General features: G+C 43.1%; 1 protein-coding gene across 2 annotated transcripts in view; it reads left to right on the top strand.

The window, feature by feature from the left end:
- The window catches only part of TTYH3 (tweety family member 3), a 201569-nt gene that overhangs the window by 110336 nt on the left and 72710 nt on the right, over positions 1–18523 (top strand). For both annotated transcript variants that reach the window (XM_069084785.1, XM_069084784.1), the window contains exon 2: positions 6486–6655. In XM_069084785.1, coding sequence (XP_068940886.1) covers positions 6486–6655 — 170 coding nt within the window. The remainder of the gene's footprint in view (positions 1–6485; positions 6656–18523) is intronic.

Here is an 18523-nt window from a genome sequence, read left to right on the forward strand (position 1 = left end):
TTTTGGCTCCCTTCAGGGGTCCATGGGAACATTTTGAGAACTGAATTTGATTGTCGTATTTCAGTGACCCAGAGGCCCCTGGAGGGAAAGGGAAGAGGTGGAGGCTGTTTGCTTAATTCCAGAGAATCCTGGGGCCTCAGAGAGTTAATGTTGTGGAATAAAATAACTGTCTGATTGTATCAAATCCGACTGTTTTCATTTTAGCAAACTTCTGGAAAGCTGGACTTTCATCTGCAAGCCATCATCTTGGCTCTCCATCTATTTGTTGGCCCCCAGTGGGATGAATAGTCATATTTGTTTTACCTTCCAGAGATGAGATATAGTGGGTCTATAAGATCACAAGTAGAAGGGCCCCAACAAACTCTTCCTCCCTTGAAAAAGTAGGGTGGTATTCATACTCTTTGACCCAGAGATCCTGCCACTAAGTATATCGAGGAGGGAAAAAAACCCAGAAAGATAGATTCCATTTGTACCAAAATATTGGTAGCAAAACTTTCCCTGATAGCAAAGAACTAGAAACAAAGTAGGTGCCCATCAATTGGGGAAGTGTCTAAAAATTGTAGAACATGAATGAAATGGAATCTTGGTATGTTTTAAGAAATGGTGAATATGAAGAATTTAGAGAAACATGAGAAGACTAATGAATTGATACAGAATAAAGTAACTAGAACCAAGAAAACAATATACACAGTGACTACAATGTAAATGGAAAGAGCAAAAAAAATCTGAAAGCTGTGTAATTGTGATAACCAATTTGTTGTTGTTGAGTCATTCAACTGTGTTTAGTATTTCATGACCCCATGGACCATAGCATGCCAGTCCCTTCTATCCTCTACTCTATCTGAAAATCTGTCCAAGTTCATGTTCATTATTTCCATGGCAACGTCTGTCCATCTCATCTCTGCCACCCCCTTTTATTTTCACCTTCAATCTTTTCCAACATCAGGGACTTTTCCAGTGAGTCCTGTCTTCTCATTATATGGTCAAAGTAGTTAAGCTTCAGTTTCAGTATTTGACCTTCCAGTAAATAGTCTGAATTAATTTCTTCACCAATTGACTTATTTGATCTCCTTGCTGATTTTCTTTAAGTATTAAGTATACCTTCTTTAAGTATTGGCTGATTTGATCTCCAAGGGACTCTTAGAAGTCTTCCCCAGCACCACACTTCAAAAATGTTGATTCTGTACCACTCAACTTTCCTTATAACTCAGCTTTCATAGTCATACATTGCTAGTAGAAAAACCATAACTTTGATTACACACACATTTGTTGGAAAGGCCATGTCCCTGCTTTTTAGTATATTGTCCAAATTTGTCATAGCTTTCCTTCCAAGGAGCAAGTGTCTTTTAATTTCATGGCTGCAGTCGCCATGTGCAGTGATCTTTAAACCCAAGAAGTATAACCAAACTTGTCCCCAAAGAAGAGATAAGAAAATTCATCTTCCTTCTTTGCAGACTCTGGGGACTAGAGATGTGTAAAACATTGCATATACTATCCAGCTTGGCTGATATTTTGGTTAGTTTTGCTGAACTGCTTTTTTCCTATTCCTTTTTTCTTTTTCTTTTTTTACAGGGTATGGTTCACTGAGTTGGGAGAGTGTTCTATATTAGGAAATCAAAGTGACGTAAAAACAAAATTATCATAATATTTTCTTAACAAAGGAAATATTTAGTGGAAATGGCTCAAGAAATTATGGTACCTTCATGACAGATTATTATTTTACTGTAAGATAAAGATGACTGACGAATTTAGAGAAGCATGGGAAGACTTATAAGAATTGTTGCAAAGTGAAGTAAGCACCTAATGTGTGAGTGTGGAAAAATCTTGTCCCTAGAAGATGTTTTTTTCTTCTTCAGGAGTTACCATTTGAATCACCTTTTAAGAGTAACCATTCCCACAATGTTATTGTTTTTTTCAAAAAGCAAACTTTCACAACCTTGTGGGTAGATATGAATCTTGGAGGAAAAAGCAGAGTGTATGGTAACATCCATTTACCCAATTCTTATTTATTCAAGATGAGTGTATGCATCATGGCTCAATAACTTGAGATCAGCTCCTGTGTCTAGTCATTCTGGGGAGCGATTGGCAGCACTAGTGAATGGAGGCTCAGTCTGAACCAAAGAGCCTTTGAAGGGGAGAGTCAGAGGGACTCAAAAATATTCATTTACTAGTTGATGAAGAGATTTTCTCCTTAGCCAAAAAACTCCAACATCTGGAATGAGGCTGCCTGTCCCTTATTCTCAGCTCTACTTTTCCCTTGCCCTTTCTTCTAGCCATTATGTACAGCCTCAAACACTTACTAGCTGTGTGACTCCGGACAAGTCGCTTAACTTCTGTTTGCCTCAGTTTCTCCAACTGTAAAATGGCATTAATAACAGTACCTTCTTTTCAGGGTTGTTGTGAGGGTCAGCATAATACATGCTATAGAAATCCTTATTTTCTTCCTTCTACCATTCCTCCATTAGGTTTCCCATCTTCTATTTTTCTAATCTAAAGCCAGACTTAGAAAGATTCTCTTTCCCAGAAGTCAGGCCTTCTGCTTGCTTAGGGAATAACATGGTCTTGCCAGCATTAGGAAGCTGGAGTCAGCAGAACTCCTTTGACTGACTCTAAAGGGTTGGTTTGGTTTGAGCCAAGACCTTATTTGTGGTTCACTCATTTATCTAATGTTAATTATTAACAATGGTACTTTAATAGTGTGTTAGTGTCCTAGGCTATTTTTTCTAACTTTAAAGAAAGTCTTTGTCATCAAGTGGTCTGGTTTTTGGTTTTGGTTTTTTATTCTCCTTACTGCCCCAATCAGGAAAACAAAAAACAAAAACCACCACTTTAGTAACCCTCATCCCTCTAAGCACTGACTAGCTAGGATGTAGCCAGAGACTGGATAAGCAGCAGGTTGGTGAGTGTGATTGGGGAGGTATTCCTGCATCAGATTAGAAGTGATTCTGGTTTGGGGCCAAAGTCAGCAGGTACCATCACAGGATTAGCCCTGTCATTGGAGATCCTTGGTGAGCTTTGCCAGGGTTACTTTTTAATCTCCAGGATGTATTATCAGAAGCACCCATTGGGCAGCTAGCATATAAAAAGCCCTTTCTCAGATGCTAAGTCTCTTAGTGCATGGTTTCATTCATTATCTTTGCATCTGAGCACCTAGTACAATGCTTTGTGCTTGTTCACTAAACTTGATGACCTCATGTTCTAGCAGATGGGTAATTTGGTAAAAACACTTACGCTCCCCAGCACTCCTGGGCAGTGAGAGAGGAGCCTGCTGGTCTACCCTTCCGATATTGCCAGAGGGAAGAAGGACCTCAGGTAGCAGGAATTGTGTTCCTTTTGTAACATGGAGTTGGAAAGGGGGTGTGCTTTTTAGAGTAGTTGGTTACAGCATGAGGAAGGGAGCAGTATTATCTCTAATAAAGGCAATTTTGGAAACTCTGCTACTAGTTTTGAATTTCCCTGATAAGCCTCAGGCTCCCTTTCTCTGCCTGGCAGGTTTTAAAGAGGTATGGTACAGGATGGCTAGCTCTGTACAAAGAATTAACAAATGTTTTTAAAGTATTACTATGTTCCAGGTACTGTGCTAAGTTCTAGATACACAAAGAGAGGCAAAAACAGTGCCTTACCTAGAGGAGCTTACACTCTGAGGGAGTGTAATGAGGGAGAAAAGATGCCAAAAAAGAGGAATATACTGGATCCATACAAAGTAAGTGGCATGCAGCCCTAGCGAGCAAGGCTGTAGCAGATGAGGGGACAGAAAAGACTTACTGCTCCTACAAGGTATTGTTGGAGCTGAGTCTTGAAGGAAACATGAGATTCCAAAAGGTCAGCCAGGTAGAGGTAGTGGGGGAAGCCAGTGAAAAGGCATGAAAATGGAAGATGGGAGTGCCTTGTATAAGGGCCAACAAGTAGTCCAGTATGTCCAGATCCTAGAGTAATTGAGAGAGATGGGAGATGGGGTTCATTCTTTGTACAGAATTAGCCATCCTGTACCAACCCTCTTTAAAACCTGCCAGAGAAAGGGAGCCTGAGACTTCTCAGGGAAAATAAAATCTGCTAGCAGACTTTCCAAAATTGCCTTTATTAAAGACGTCACTTCTCCCTCCCACAGTAATTGGGGGACAACAAAGTGTGAGCCCATAAAGGTAGTAAGGGTTCAGGTTGTAAAGCACTTGTGTAAATGCCAAATGACTTTCTGTCTGATCCTGGTGGTAATAGGGAGATATTGGAATTTATTGAGTAATGGGTGAGACGTGGTTAGACCTATGCCTTAGGAAAATCTTTTTGGCAGTTGTATGAAAACAGCGAACTCTGGAACGGGAGCCAATGGAAAAGCTGAATCTTTCCCAAGCATTTACTATAAGACATCCTTACAATGGGCTTTCACAAGCTCTGTGGGAGTGTCCTACTTCTCCTCTTGGGTGATTCATTGTTATTCTGTGTGGTTAGCAGGGTAGGCAGCCTTTGAGATCAGAATCATTATCTGGATGTCAGATTCCCCTCTTAGTTAGAGTGACTGGGGGTTGGGAAGGTTGAGTGATGAGTTTTGTAGAAACGAGGCATTTGAGTTCTGATAGGAATTGCTATCCATTCCTCTTGCCTTTGGAGGTCTGGATAGCAACCTGGACAGTTCATCTCCCCCAGGGCTAGTGTGATCGGTGCGAAAGTGGGCAGGAGAAAGCTTTGTCTCATAAACTTCACCATCAGCAGGGAATATTCCTAAGGCCCCATACGTGTGACCTTATGCTAGGTGCTATAGACAGGGAATTACAGTGACACGCACTACTCTCAACAGCATAGCCCTGATTCTACCCTTGTTGCCCAAGTGTTCCACCCTAGATGTTTTACAAGGAAAGGGGAATTGGAACGAACTCCAGGATTCACCTGGAAACTAGGAAGGAAATTTCCAAGGAAGGGAAAGCCCACTCCTCTTGGAGTAGAGACAAGACAACCTAGTAAAAAGGTTGGTAATAGACTATAAATTCCTGGGAGACAGGAAGCAGTTCACCTGTTCTGTACCCAGCACAAAGCAGCTTGGAAATACATCGTTATACCAAAGAATCGTGATTTCTTTGGCATGAATGGGTTCTTCCTCCATTCATGTAAATCACTTCTCCGCACTTTAAGTAGACAGTCTTTCTGAGTGACCCTGTGGCCAGCCTTCTGAGAGTGACTTTCTCTGTACTCAGCTCTTCCACAGATGTCACCAAGCCCATACCTAAACCAATTCCCAACCTGGTAAGATCTTGTTAGGATTTATGCCTCACTGACCATAGCCTTTAGGAGCCCAGTGAATACCCTCCATGCCGTGGTATGGCATGCAGAAGGCCAGTTGAAAATTGGTGTGAAATAAAAAACCACTAAGCACCTACTGAAAGGAGGGCTGTTGGACATTAGGGAGACAGGCATTGGGTCAGTGGTTCACTGAATACTTTCTTCCTCTATTTCTTCTATCTCTGTCTTTCTCCCTCTGTCATCCTCTCTTATAGCTTTGTTCCTCCCTCCATCTCTCCATCCTTCTGTCCCACTTTCTGTCTGTTTCTGTCTCTCTTGTCTGTATGTCTCCCCTTCCCCTCCCTCGTCTCCCAGCTTCCTTTCTTTTTTCTCTCTCTTTTTTCTTCTTTAATCCCTCCTCCACCTAACCGCCTCCCCTTCTTCCCCTTACCTTGGGCCTGCCAGTGGCACTGAGATCACTGAAAAAACTGTTAAGGGAGGTGGGAAAACAATATGGCAACCTTTCAGGAAGCTAGTTTTATTTATATCATTTCATTTCTCAGTAGAATTCTAGGTTTCCCCAGACACTCATAGTTCAGTTGGAGGGAGGCGGGACTATCTGGAATAGGAAGGAGGGTTTTGTTTGCAGATGGCCTAGAGTTGGATTAATTAACGATTCTAAAGCACTTTGCACATAGGCAGAGCTGCCTGTGTTTTCAATATTAATTATTGGTTTGCTCTTGGCATCCTTCTTTGAAGGAAATAGGCCAGTGGGGCAGGCTCTTTGTATCTAAACCACTCTGCCACCAGCTCCATGCCAACCTGCTCTCCTCTCCCTCCTGCCATATTCTTTCTTCTCAGCTCTCACCTCCATCACTGAGTTCATTAGTGGCTTGTGGGTGAGGAGGATATTATCATTCAACTTGTCCCTTTCCCCAAGCATACGGACATTTAGAAACAATGTGGTAGAGTGTAGTTGTTAAGCACCTACTATGTTCCAATCACTGTAGGTCAATAAACATTGATTAAGTACCTACTATGTTCCAATCACTAGGTGATTGGAACATAGTAGGTACTTAATTAATGTTTATTGACTAACTAGTTGATAAAATACTGGGTCTGGAGTCAGGAAGAGCTGGGTTCAAATCCTACATAAGACACCTAATATGCGACCATGGACCGATCACTTAACCTCTCTGTATCCTCATTTGTAAAGTCCAAATGACTTTACAATGATTTTATAACAGATTGCCCACGTCTCTCTCTCTCCATAGGCCCTGTTGCTGCTGGGCAGCGTAGCCGTATCTTGCCTGGCTCTGGACCTCCTCTTCCTCCTCTTCTACTCCTTCTGGCTGTGCTGTCGCCATCGGAAAAGTGAGGAACATCTCGATGCTGATTGCTGCTGTACGGCTTGGTGCGTCATCATTGCGACTCTGGTCTGCAGGTGAGCCTTTGCTCTTGCCCTCCCTCCCTTCTCTTTCTCTCATTCGATACCTATAAAGCCCCTACTCTGTGCCAGATGCGGTGCTGGGCTCTGTGGGAGCTACAAAGATGTCTGGCCTTTGAACTTCAGGTTATGGATTGAATGGGATGTGGGGCACGGGAGGGTCTCAGAGTGGTGTCCTCTTTGTTCTGTCCCTTCCAGGGCCCTACATGAGTCTCAACTAGGGATATTTGCTAAACCAGGGTTCAGCATATTTGCCTTGACCCTCAAGCTTTCGCACACTGGTTCAGGCCTCAGGTGATGACCTGGGTTCAGATCCTGCCTTTGATGCTTATCATCTGTCTGACCCTATGCAATCACTTAACCTCTTTGCCCCTCGGTTTCCTCATCGGTGTGAGCTGGACTATTTGGCCTGTGAAAGCAAAAATAAATGGTTTCATTAATAATTACCAATTCCCTCTGTGTACCCTGCAATCCAGAGACACTGGCCTCCTTACCATCTGTCCACACCCATATACAGATGGCCTTTGCCTTCAACTCGCTCCCTCCTCATCTCTTCTCCTGACTTCCCTGGCTTCTTTTCCAGTCACCTCTCAGTTGAAGTCTCTTTCCCAGACCTCCTTAATCTTAGTGATTTCCCTCTGATATTATTCTTAATTTATCTTGCAAATATCTTGCTCGTGCATAGTTGTTTGCATGCTGTCTTCACCATTAGACTGTGAATTCTTCGATATCAGGGCATAGTTTTTGCCTTTCTTCACATCTCTGGCTCTTAGAATTGTGTCTGGCACAAGGGTGGGGAACCTGTGGCCTCGAGGCCACACGTGGCCCTGTAGGTTCTCAAGTGTGACCCTCTGATGGTCAGAGGACTACACTTGAGGACCTAGAGAGTCATATGTGACCTCAGTTTCCCACCTCTGCCTAGCAAATTGCAGGTGCTTAAAACGTGATTGTCACCTTGTTGACTAGATACATTAGTTCCCAAACTCAGGTCCAGACCCAAATTAGGATCACTGGAAGTATATGGAAGGATCAAAAAGTGCCAAAGAGTACATGTGGGTAATTACTGTGCCATCTGTGTATGGGTGGAAGCTTTGGTACCGAATTAATCCACAACTATTTAAGTGGGCAGCTAGGTGGCACAGTGGATAGAGTTCTGGGCCTGAAGTCAGGAAGATTCAAATCCCTGAGTTCAAATCTGGCCTCAGACACTTACTAGCCACGTGAACCCTGTTTGCCTCCTTTTTCTCATCTGTAAAATGAGCTGGAGAAGGGAATGGCAAACCCCTCCACTATCTTTGCCAAGAGAGCCCCAAATGGGTCACAAAGAGTTGGGCACAACTGAACAGCAGTTTGTTAAGCACCCTCTGTGTGTCAGGCATTGTACCAAGAGTGAAGATACAAAGAATGAAATGGATCTTGCACAGAGCTCCAGCCTCTGGGGGACGAGGTGGCTTGGTGTGTCCACTGATAAAATCCTAGGTGGATGGTCTATGTTGCTATCTAGGCTGACTGGTGGTGTGGATTCCTTCAAAAGTGGTTTTGTTTGCTTGGCTGGTTTTTTTTTTGTTTTATTTTGGGCTGGAAGGGGCAGGGAGGAGAATATTGAACCAGTGATTTCATAGGAATAAAGAACTTCTGATGAGGAACTTTATTTTCTTCTCTCCTATTTATAGTCTTAGAGCAGGAATCCTTAGCCCTGTTTGTGTCCTGGACCCCTATTGCCGTCTGGTAAAGCCATGGATCCCTTCTCAGAAAAATGTTTTTAAATACATAAAATAAAATTCCTTTGTAATCCTTTGATCACAAAGGAAATCAATTATATTGAGATACCATCATCAAAATATAAAAAAAAAATCATGGATGCTTGGTTAAGAACTCCTATAGGTAGATACTGGGGACACTCAGAGGTTAAGTGACTTGCCCAGAGTCACATAGATAGTGAGTGCTCAAGGTGGAATTTGAATGCAGGTTTTTAAAATTTCAAGACCACCTAAGGTAGTCTCCTTCTAAGGTTATTGAGAGAGCAGAGTAATAAGTAAATATGTATGAGTCAACAGAATGAAATTCTTCTCACAATTAAAAAAACAACAACAAAACAAAACATGGGCCAAATTAATGGGAGCTACATTGAAATCAGTTGGCCCAGGGACAGCTGAATAGCATAATGGATAAAGCACCAGCTCTAGAGTCAAGAGGACGAGAGTAAATCAAGCCTCCGACATTTAGTAGCTGTGTGACCCTGGGCAAGTCACTTAACTGTGCCTCCAAATAAAAGAGAAAAAAGAAATTAGCTGGCCCCGTGGCATGCAGGATTGGTTGATCCCTGTGATGAAGAAATTGTAGTTTTATTGTCCAGTAGATACTCAGAGGGGTGACTTATTTTTAAATTTATTAATATTCCTTTCACCTAGGAGAAAATGTCTTTCAGAGGGAAGGTGACTAATGGTGGTCCTTTCTGTTTTCTTCAGAGCAAGAGGGTTCAGCTTTAAGCTCCTGCATCATGAGAGACTCAGTCTGGTGGCTTTTTAGCTTTGGCATGGATTATGGAATTTTCTTTTGCTGGAAATCTCAGAAAAGCCAGGGTAGAATCTCACCTGTTTAGATATTTGGCTCTGCCTGGAGAGTGGGCAGGCATCTTCAGCACTAGGCTTCTCAGAGAGCATCTCATCACCTGGTTGCCCAGAGCAGACTGAACTGGGCCTTGTTAGTGATTCAAGAACCATGCTTTGTGTCCTAGAGGCAAGTGAGCCCACGGATAAGTGTGTGTGTGTGTGTGTGTGTGTGTGTGTGTGGTTGGGGGTTTGGCCCATGAGTTCCGCATTCTGTGTGCCAGCTTCCTTTAGGACGATTCTTAACCAGGGGTTCACATCTTCCCAAGGGATCTGTGAATAGCTTTCAGGGGTGTCCTTGAAATTGGATGAGAAAAAAATACATCTTTATTTCGGTATAAATGGTTTCCTTTGTAATCTTGTGCATTTTATTTCACGCATTTTAAAAACTATTATTCTGAGAGGGGGACTGACCATAAGGTTTCACAGAACTGCTAAAGGGGTCCGTAACACAAAATAGGTTAAGGATGCCTGCTTTAGGGGGATATGCTAGTGACAGAAAAAGAGGAGGCTAGGAAGGGAAGAGGTCCCTTCCCAGATTCATTGCCTGCAACGTGACCGCCGCTGGGTTACCCTGGGGTTTTGAGGAGTGCTCATTAGGGATAAAGCCAGGCTTCTCTGCTTGGGGTTAGCTCTGATCATTTGGGTATTTTCAGCCCTTCTTTGCACAAGGCACTGGCAAAGGCAACAGGGAGCCCCCCTGCACCCCCACCCCTTTGCAGGAACAGTTGCTGAGACACCAAGCAAATCCACAGCACCAGGGAGCGGCTAAATCCAGAGATGGATCAGCCCCTGGAGGCCCAGGATCCCCGATTTTGGGGGTGGGGGGAGCGGCGGCTTCTGTGACCCAGCCTGTTGCTTCTAGGATGCCCCACCTGGTGCTACCGTGGCCTGGCCAGAGGAGGCAGAGCTGCAGGAAGCCTGCATGCCCACGCTCTCCATCCCTGGCAGAGCTGGCCTGCTTTGGAGCGCCTGCTGTAAGAGCTAATCCCGATCCTGTGCAGGTGCTATAGTTCCCAACCCTTTCTTCCAGGAGGCCTCCCCACTCCTATTTTTAGCCGATGGTTGATGGTAGCAGTGTCTTGGAGGCTGCTGCTGTTGCTACCCTCCTGCAGACTCCCGGAGCTATTGTTAATGAAGAAAGTGTCCTAGGGAGACCTCAGCCTGGAGGAGGTGGGGGCTGCGTGCTCGGCGTGGCAGGAGAACGGTCCAGGTTTCAGGGATGGCTGAGATCTAAGGGGAGGGGCTCAGAAGTGACCGCACAGGTAAAAGCTGTACGTGATTCCTTCCTCTGCACCAGCCTCCGTGGGTCAGACTCGGCAGCCACGGGCCACTCATCCATACATGGGACAGCTAAGTGGTGCGATGGATAAAGCACCAGGCCTAGAGTCAGGAGGGTGCCTCTTCCCTAGTTCAAATCCAGCCTCAGATACATGCTAACTGTGTGACCCTGGGTGAGTCATGTAACTTTGTCTGCCTCCGTTTCCTCATATGTAAAATGGGTTGGAAAAGGAAATGACAAATCACTCCAATATCTTTGCCAAGAAAACCCCAAATGTGGTCACGAAGAGTCAGATACAACTGAAATGACTCAGCAGCAACAACAAAAATCCATGCAAGCTGCACATTGAATGAGTTTCAAATACATATCACGTTAATATATATTTTGTTGTATTTGTGTTTGTTTTGTTAAATATTTCCTAATTACATTTTAATCTGGACTCAGTGTGTTTGACACCTGTGGTTATACAGAAGGTAACACCCAGGGCCAGGTCCCCTCTACCTTGACCGTCAGCCTTGGGGTCCTTGTCCCCAGCCTTGGCTCAATGATCTCTTCAGCTCAAGAACAGCCTAGCAACCCCCATGATGACGAGGGTGATATTTTATGGTTTAGGGCAGGGGTGGGGAACCTGCAGCCTCGAGGCCACATGTGGCCCTGCAGGTCCTCAGTGCAGCCTTTTGACCTAATCCAAACTTCTCAGAAAAAATCCCCTTATTAAAGGATTTGTTCTGCAAAACTTGGACCACAGTCAAAAGGCTGCATCCAGGGACTTAGAAGTCCACATGTGGCCTTGAGGCCCATGGGTTCCCTGCACCTTGTTTAGGGCTACTCCAGCTGAGAAAACTCCTTCTACCCTCTACCCAGGAGGTCAGCAGCTCCTCTGCAACTTTGTTTTCTTTTAGGTTTCTTTTTTTTTCTTTTTCTTTTTGGAACACTTTGCCCATGCTCCTAATGAAGGCTGGTATCCTGGCTTTGTCCCTGATGGCTGGTCCTGGTGCCCCCCAGCCCAGCCCAGCCCCAGCCTCTGTCTCTGCCGTGACATTGCTACCCCTCTGCAAGCAGTTTCTTACTTCTCTCTGATAATGGCCTCCACGTCTTCTTCAGGAGTCATCAGAGGCCCATTACTGCCGCTAAGTGCTTCCTTGGTAGGCATTAGGATCACTTTGATTTGCTCTGGTGGAGATGGACGGCACCTCAGGGCCCATTTCTTTGCCCCTTCCTGGCTCATGTGTGGCAGCCTCCCCTTTGTGTTGGTCAAGAGTTGGCCCCCTGGTCTGCCAGCAGGGCCTCAGGGGAGTCCACCAGCCAGGGCTTCTGGGAGTTTTCTGGGAACCCTCTCCTTCTTGCCATCCTTGTTCTTAAGCTTCTTGCTTTCTTGGTCATGCTCCACACAGAACCTGTCCATCCTGGCAGAACTGGAGGCTCCCTGCCCCTAAAATCAAGCCCCTCTTCCAAATATTTTAGATTTTATAAGATGAGCAAGTCTAGAGATGGAAGAGACATCATTAAGTCCAGCCCCCTTATTTCACCAATGAGGAGACCCAGGGACACTGAGGGTGTTAAGTGTTGTGTCCAGAGTATTACAGAATTGTCACAATTGTAGTAAATGACAGAGCCTGGGGGGGCGGGGGGGAGTGTTCCAAATTTAGTGGATTTCCCACCATATCGTGCCACCTTCCCTGCCAGCTCCTGAATTTGATCACAGTTTCTTTTCATATTCCCAATGACATTGGTCTCCATCCGTGGAGAGCCCTCTCCACTCCTCTGTATCTATCTCTGCATCTATTTCAATCACTGTCTCTGTGGCTCTTTCTCACTTATTTATTATTAATGTGCTGGTCATCCATATGGGTCAGGTAGACAACTTGATGAGGAGATCTTTATGCCTGGGAAGGGGGTTAGTTCAGAGAAGGAACTTTCTTTAGGGTTTAGATAGGAGTTCTAAACCTGGAACCTCTGACCTTTTATATCTATATGTGTATGTATATATATGTATATATAACTGCATTTCAATAGAATTTATTTCCTTTGTAATCTTGTCTTTTTTTTTTTGGAGGGAGGAAGGCAGGGCAGTTGGGGTTAAGTGACTTGCCCAAGGTCACGTGGCTAGTAAGTGTTAAGTTTCTGAGGTCATATTTGAACTCAGGTCCTCCTGATTCCAGCGCCCGTGCTCTATTCACTGTGCCACCTAGCCGCCTTAATCTTATGTCTTTTAATGCATTTAGAAATGAGGAGTCATAAATTATCTGTGACACAGAATTCAAGAACCCTTGGTCTATAGTCTTCTACCATCACATTTGGCCCTCTGGGTACATTTCATCCAACAAAAACTTACTGGGCATTGAATGAGACACTGGGGCTATAGTGAAGAGATCATTAATTGATGTCAATTAATCAATTAATTGGTGTCAGACCTGCTTTCCAGTTTCAGTTCTGCTCCTTCCTACTCCTTTTGACCCTAGACAACATATAACATCTCAGATCTTCCATTTCTTCATCTATCAAATGAGGGATAGAGGGGTGGCTGGGTGGCACAGTGAATAGAGCACGGGACCTGGAGTCAGGAGGACCTGAGTTCAAATCCGACCTCAGATCCTTTTCATACTTACTAGCTGTGTGACCTTGGGCAAGTTACTTAATCCCAATTTCCCTGTCTTCCCCCCCTCAGAAGAAAAAATAAATAAAATGAGGGATATTGGACTGAATGATCTCTAAGGTCCCTTCCTGTTCTTAACATTCTGTGATTCTAAGTTGGGGTTTGTTGGGGAGAGGCAGGGAAGGATGGAGAGAAAGTTTAGTTAGATAATAATTACAAGCCAGAGTTTATAGTCTGGTTGGGGAGTTAAAGTGTACATATACTTAAGAAACAATTGTTTTAATTTAAATTTTTTTCTCCCGCCTACTTCCTCTCTCCTCTTTGGAAAAACAAAACCCTTTTAACAGGCATGGATAATCAAAAACCAAATTCCTGTATTAGATGTGTCCAAAAAATATCTCCTTCTGTACCTGGTATCCATTACCTCTTTATCATGAGGTATCTAGCATACTTTAAGCTTCTGAAATAAACTCATGAAATAGTTTAAAAATTATAAAGTAACATTACTTTGAAAAACAATGTCCTCTGATTGTTGGTGGAATTGTACACTGATCCAACCATTCTGGAGAGTAATTTGGAACTATGCCCAAAAGGCGATCAAACTGTGCATACCCTTTGATTCAGCAATACCACTACTAGGTCTGCATCCCAAAGAGATAATAAAAAAGGGAAAAGGACTTACAAGTATAAAAATATTAATAGCAGATCTTTTGTGGTGGCAAAGAATTGGAAATTGAGGGGATGCCTATCAGTTGGGGAATAGCTGAACAAGTTGTGGTCTACGAATGTAATGGAATAACTGTTGTTATATGAAATGACAAGCAGGATGCTTTCAGAAAAACCTGGAAAGACTTACATGAACTGATGCAAAGTGAAGTGAGCAGAACCAGGAGAACATTGTACACAGTAACAGTAACATTGTGTGATGATCATCTACGATTGACTTAACTCTTCTCAGCAATTTCAGTGACCCAAGACAGTTCCAAAGACTCACGATGGAACATGCTATACACTTCCAGAGAAAGAACCGAACGAATCTGAATGCATATGAAACATACTATTTTCACTTTCTTTATTTTTTTGTTTTTTCTTTTGGCTTATTTCTTTTTTTCATGACGTTACTAATGTGTAAATATGTTTTGCACGATTGCACATATACATTACCTATATAAAATCTCTTATTGTCTTAGGGAGGGGAAAGATGGAGGGAGAAAAATTTGAAACTCAAAATCTTATGAAAAATTAATTTAAAAAATTTGCTTTACATATAATTGGAAAAATTAAATACTATTAAAAAGGAAAGGTAAAAAAACAAACAAACAAAAATGCCCTCTGTCTGGTGAAAGACTGAATGCCTATGGATCATGGACTAAAGTTTGGAGAAGCTTATCACCATGTGGGTCACAGTGATACATTCTTCAGCTGTAGGAACTCACATTGCCTCTCCACTAAGGCAGAACAATGCAGTTCATTTTAATGGAGAGACCTTCCCCCCACCCCCATACACATACACTGACCACATGGTGGTCAGAAGAAGCAATACAAGGACTCTCTCAATGTGGTCTCTCTTAAGAATTTGGAAGTGATCGCTGACATGGGAGACATTGGCACAGGATCCCCCAGCATGGCATGCCCACATCAGGGAAGGTGCTGTGCTCTATGAACAAAGCAGAATTGTAATAGTTCAAAAGAAACATGAAATGAGCAAATTTAGAGAATCGACCCCAAATATTCACATAGACTATTTGTGCCCTATCTGTAGTAGAGCATTCTGAGCTGGTATTGGTCTGATCATTCACAGCTGAACACCCTGAAACTTTACTTCCAGCATAGTGATGTCATTTTAGTCCTCTCTGAGAATGTTTCCTATTTGAAAAAGCAATTACTTTGTGAATCAACAGGGAAGCTTTCCCAGAACTTCCTTCCCCCTTCCTGACCCACAACCAAGCAACCAACTTTGGGTAAATAGTTGCCCACACTGATTAACTCAGTTCATGAAGTATCAAAACAACCTATAGACCATCGAAATCCTTAAGGATAGAGAAGTCATACATTACTAGAGTCAAGGAGGGTTTCTTGGAGGGAGATGGATTTTGAGTTGGCCCCTCGGATTGCCCTGGGTCCTAAGCAGAGCTGTGACTAGGACTATTTTCACCCACAGCAAAAACAGTTGCAACAGGGGGGCATAGAGGAAAGTGTGATGTCAGATACAGATGCAGTCTTCGCCCTACTACCCATATTGGGGTAAGGACAGGATCATTCCCTTTCCCAGTACAGTTGTACCAGTAGTTGACCTCAGGGCTAGGAATATTTCCCCACCCTAACCTTTCCACCCCTTCCAATATCATTGCTATAGGGTAAAGCCTTGTTTCTCTAGCCAGTTACAGCTCTGATCTGAAGGTATGGTAAGTGGACACCAAGGCGGACTGGAATCTTGATATGAGCTGCATATCACACTTAAACTCTAGAGACACTGGGGTGGCCACTGTGAAGAATCTCACTCATTCTTTGTCTTCCTTAAGCTGCTTTTCCATAGATATGTAACTAATTTTTTTCAATGGCATAATTTTGTGGATAAAGAAAACTAGTCCCAGTTAGGGAATGAGAACAGCTCAGGATCCCATAGTCAGTGGCAGAACTATGGCTAGAGTAGAGGGCTACTCCCAGTCTAGTGAGTGGGATTTCCAGGTCCACAAATGAGGTATAAACAAAGTGCTTCCAGAAATCAAAGGAAGAAAAGATCATTGGTTTGGTGGCCGTGGGCAAGAATGAAGGAAGACTTCATGACAAAGACATCTGAACAGAGCCTTGAAGATGGTAGAATTTCAGCAGGGTTTTGTTTGGAAAATGGTGAATTTGGATGGCTCAGTTGACATTTTGTGCACCTGAAGTGAGAGTAGTATGAGTCAAGATTTGAAGGTAGGTTGGAACCACATGATGAAAGCCTTTAAATGCTAGACTAAAGAATTTGGATTTTATTCATTAGACAATGGAGAAGTTTTCACTGTTCCTATCTTTAGTGTTTCTTCCTTATATATCCAATATTCAATACTATATTATATACAATAATATACAATATTATATACCCAATATTAAACAAGTTAGGTGGTGCCATGATTAGAGAGTTGAGTCTGGAATCAGGAAGACCTGAGTTCAAAAACTACCTTGCTAACTGTATGACCCTGGGTGTAAGTCACTTAGCCTAGGTCTTCCTCATCTCCATATCTATAAAATAGAAATAATAATAGCATCTATCTCTGAGGGTTGAGGTTGAGGCTTATCACAGTGCCTGAGCACTTAGTAGGTACTTAATAAATATTTATTCATTGGAAATGAAATATTTGAAAGCACTTTGCAAATCTTAAATCACTCTATAAATGCTAGATATTATTATTATTATTACTATTACCATTACTGCAAGTTTTATAGCACTGTAGTGCCAATGCAATATTCACAGCACCTATAGTCACTATAATATACCTGTATACTGCTAAATCACAAAATATACCAGACTCTCCATGTAGAAGACAGAAGCAAAACATTTATTCAGAAACCAGTAAGCTTATTCCATCAAAGTAGCAAAGAAGTTAATAAGCCATAACACTACAGAAAGCCACACCATCCTTTAGCCTTCCCACAAACCAACACAAGACCAATATTTACTCACAAGCCTATCTGTCTCCTTCAGAAACGTCCTCTCCTCCCAACTATCTAGCTTGTTCTGACTCCCAGCTTCCTGTAGGCTCTGCTCCACCCTTCAGCAAACTCCTCCCACTACATACTCCATGTGATTGCATTTAGTCTATTAGGGGGAAAAGTATATTTTCAAAGCAGGGAAGTTCTTCAAATTCCCATTATCATTACAAGCACTAAAAAATTTTGTTTGGGAATATGGAGATGGGATGTAAACAATGCCAATAAGAACGATGGTGGACTTATTTCATCAAATCTTAATTCTACAGTTAGAAGGTTATTCCCTTTAAACTCTAAACAAGATGAGTTTAGAATGATATACAAGGAAAGGTGTCATTTTATATAATGGAGAATAAATTTGTAAAACCTTTCACTCTGAGGTGAAACATGCTGGAAAATATATGAAGAATAGTTTAAAGGAAGGTTAAGGGAAAATGATGGAAGACAAAGCTGTAAAAGAGTTATTAAATACTAATAACAGCTAATATATAATTAATATATAATAATAAAATAATGTAATATATGAGCACTATAATGCTTTATGGTTTGCAAAGAGTTTTATGTATATTATCTCGTAACAGACCTGTAAGGTTGGTGATAAAATTATCTCCATTTTAGAGATAAGGAAACTGAGTTTGAGAGTAGTTGAAAGACTTCTTCACCCAGGATTATACAACCAGTGAGGGTCTGAAGCAGGACATAAACTCAGATTTTTCTGACTCCTAGTCTAATACTCTATCCCACTTTGCTTAGTGACATAATTAAAAACTATTAGGAATATTTGGAGGGAAGGGGGCATTTCCTGCCTTTTTAGATAGTTGCCAGGGTGGACGACCCTCCTCCCTTCGACCTAGCTTCTCTAGGAGTTCTGGATTGAAAGTCATGGGGAGACAATGGGGGACAGAGCAGAGGCTCTGACGAGGCCTGATCTACGTGGCGGCAAGTTTATCCACCAACTGCAAGGGCCATTGCCAGGCCTATCACTGCAGGGCTGAGACTGGATGGAGCTGGCTACAGAACCCAAAAAATGACAGAGAGAAGCTAACCTCCCGATGAAGACAGCCCGGCAGGCTGGCAGGAAGCAGCTAGCACAGTGCTCTGGAAGCCCAGCCCAGCCCTTCTAGAGCCCTAGGTTTTAGCCTTAGGGTGGCCCAACCAGCCACCAGCTGGAGGACTTCAGATCACCAGCAGCTGTGGTGGTTTGCAGAATTATTAACCCATAGAAGCCAAGGACAAAGTGAGAGGTCACTGCAGTGTGGACCTTGGGATATGGGAATTCGGGAGTGTGGTCAGCCTTTGCCCCCAGGGCAAGAAGACGCTGAGGTATGGCAGCTGTGCAGCTGCCTCCACATGCCTGCTTCAGAGCTCTTGGACTGCATATTGCAGGAGAACCAAGCGACCAGTCTGAGGGGTAATCACTCTTGCTTTAACCTGCTTGGGTCACTATTGTAGTCTAGGGTCAAGGTCCTAGGGTGCCTGACCAGTTTGGGGAGGATTCAGAGAAGGTACCCAACTAATAGCTCCAGCAACTGAGAAAACCCCAGCAATTGGGACAAAGCTCCCCACTCTGGTAGCAGAGTTCTACTGTGGCAAAAAGCACAGAAGTCAAGTAATTGAGTGGCAACATGAGCAAACAAGGGAAGTAAGGCAAGCACAGTAATCCAACTTTGGACTCCTTTTTTGGG

This window comes from Petaurus breviceps, unplaced genomic scaffold (assembly GCF_028583685.1).
Source record: "Petaurus breviceps papuanus isolate PSGF00001 unplaced genomic scaffold, PetGlider_PUasm1.0 175, whole genome shotgun sequence".
Taxonomy (NCBI): Eukaryota; Metazoa; Chordata; class Mammalia; order Diprotodontia; family Petauridae; genus Petaurus; species Petaurus breviceps.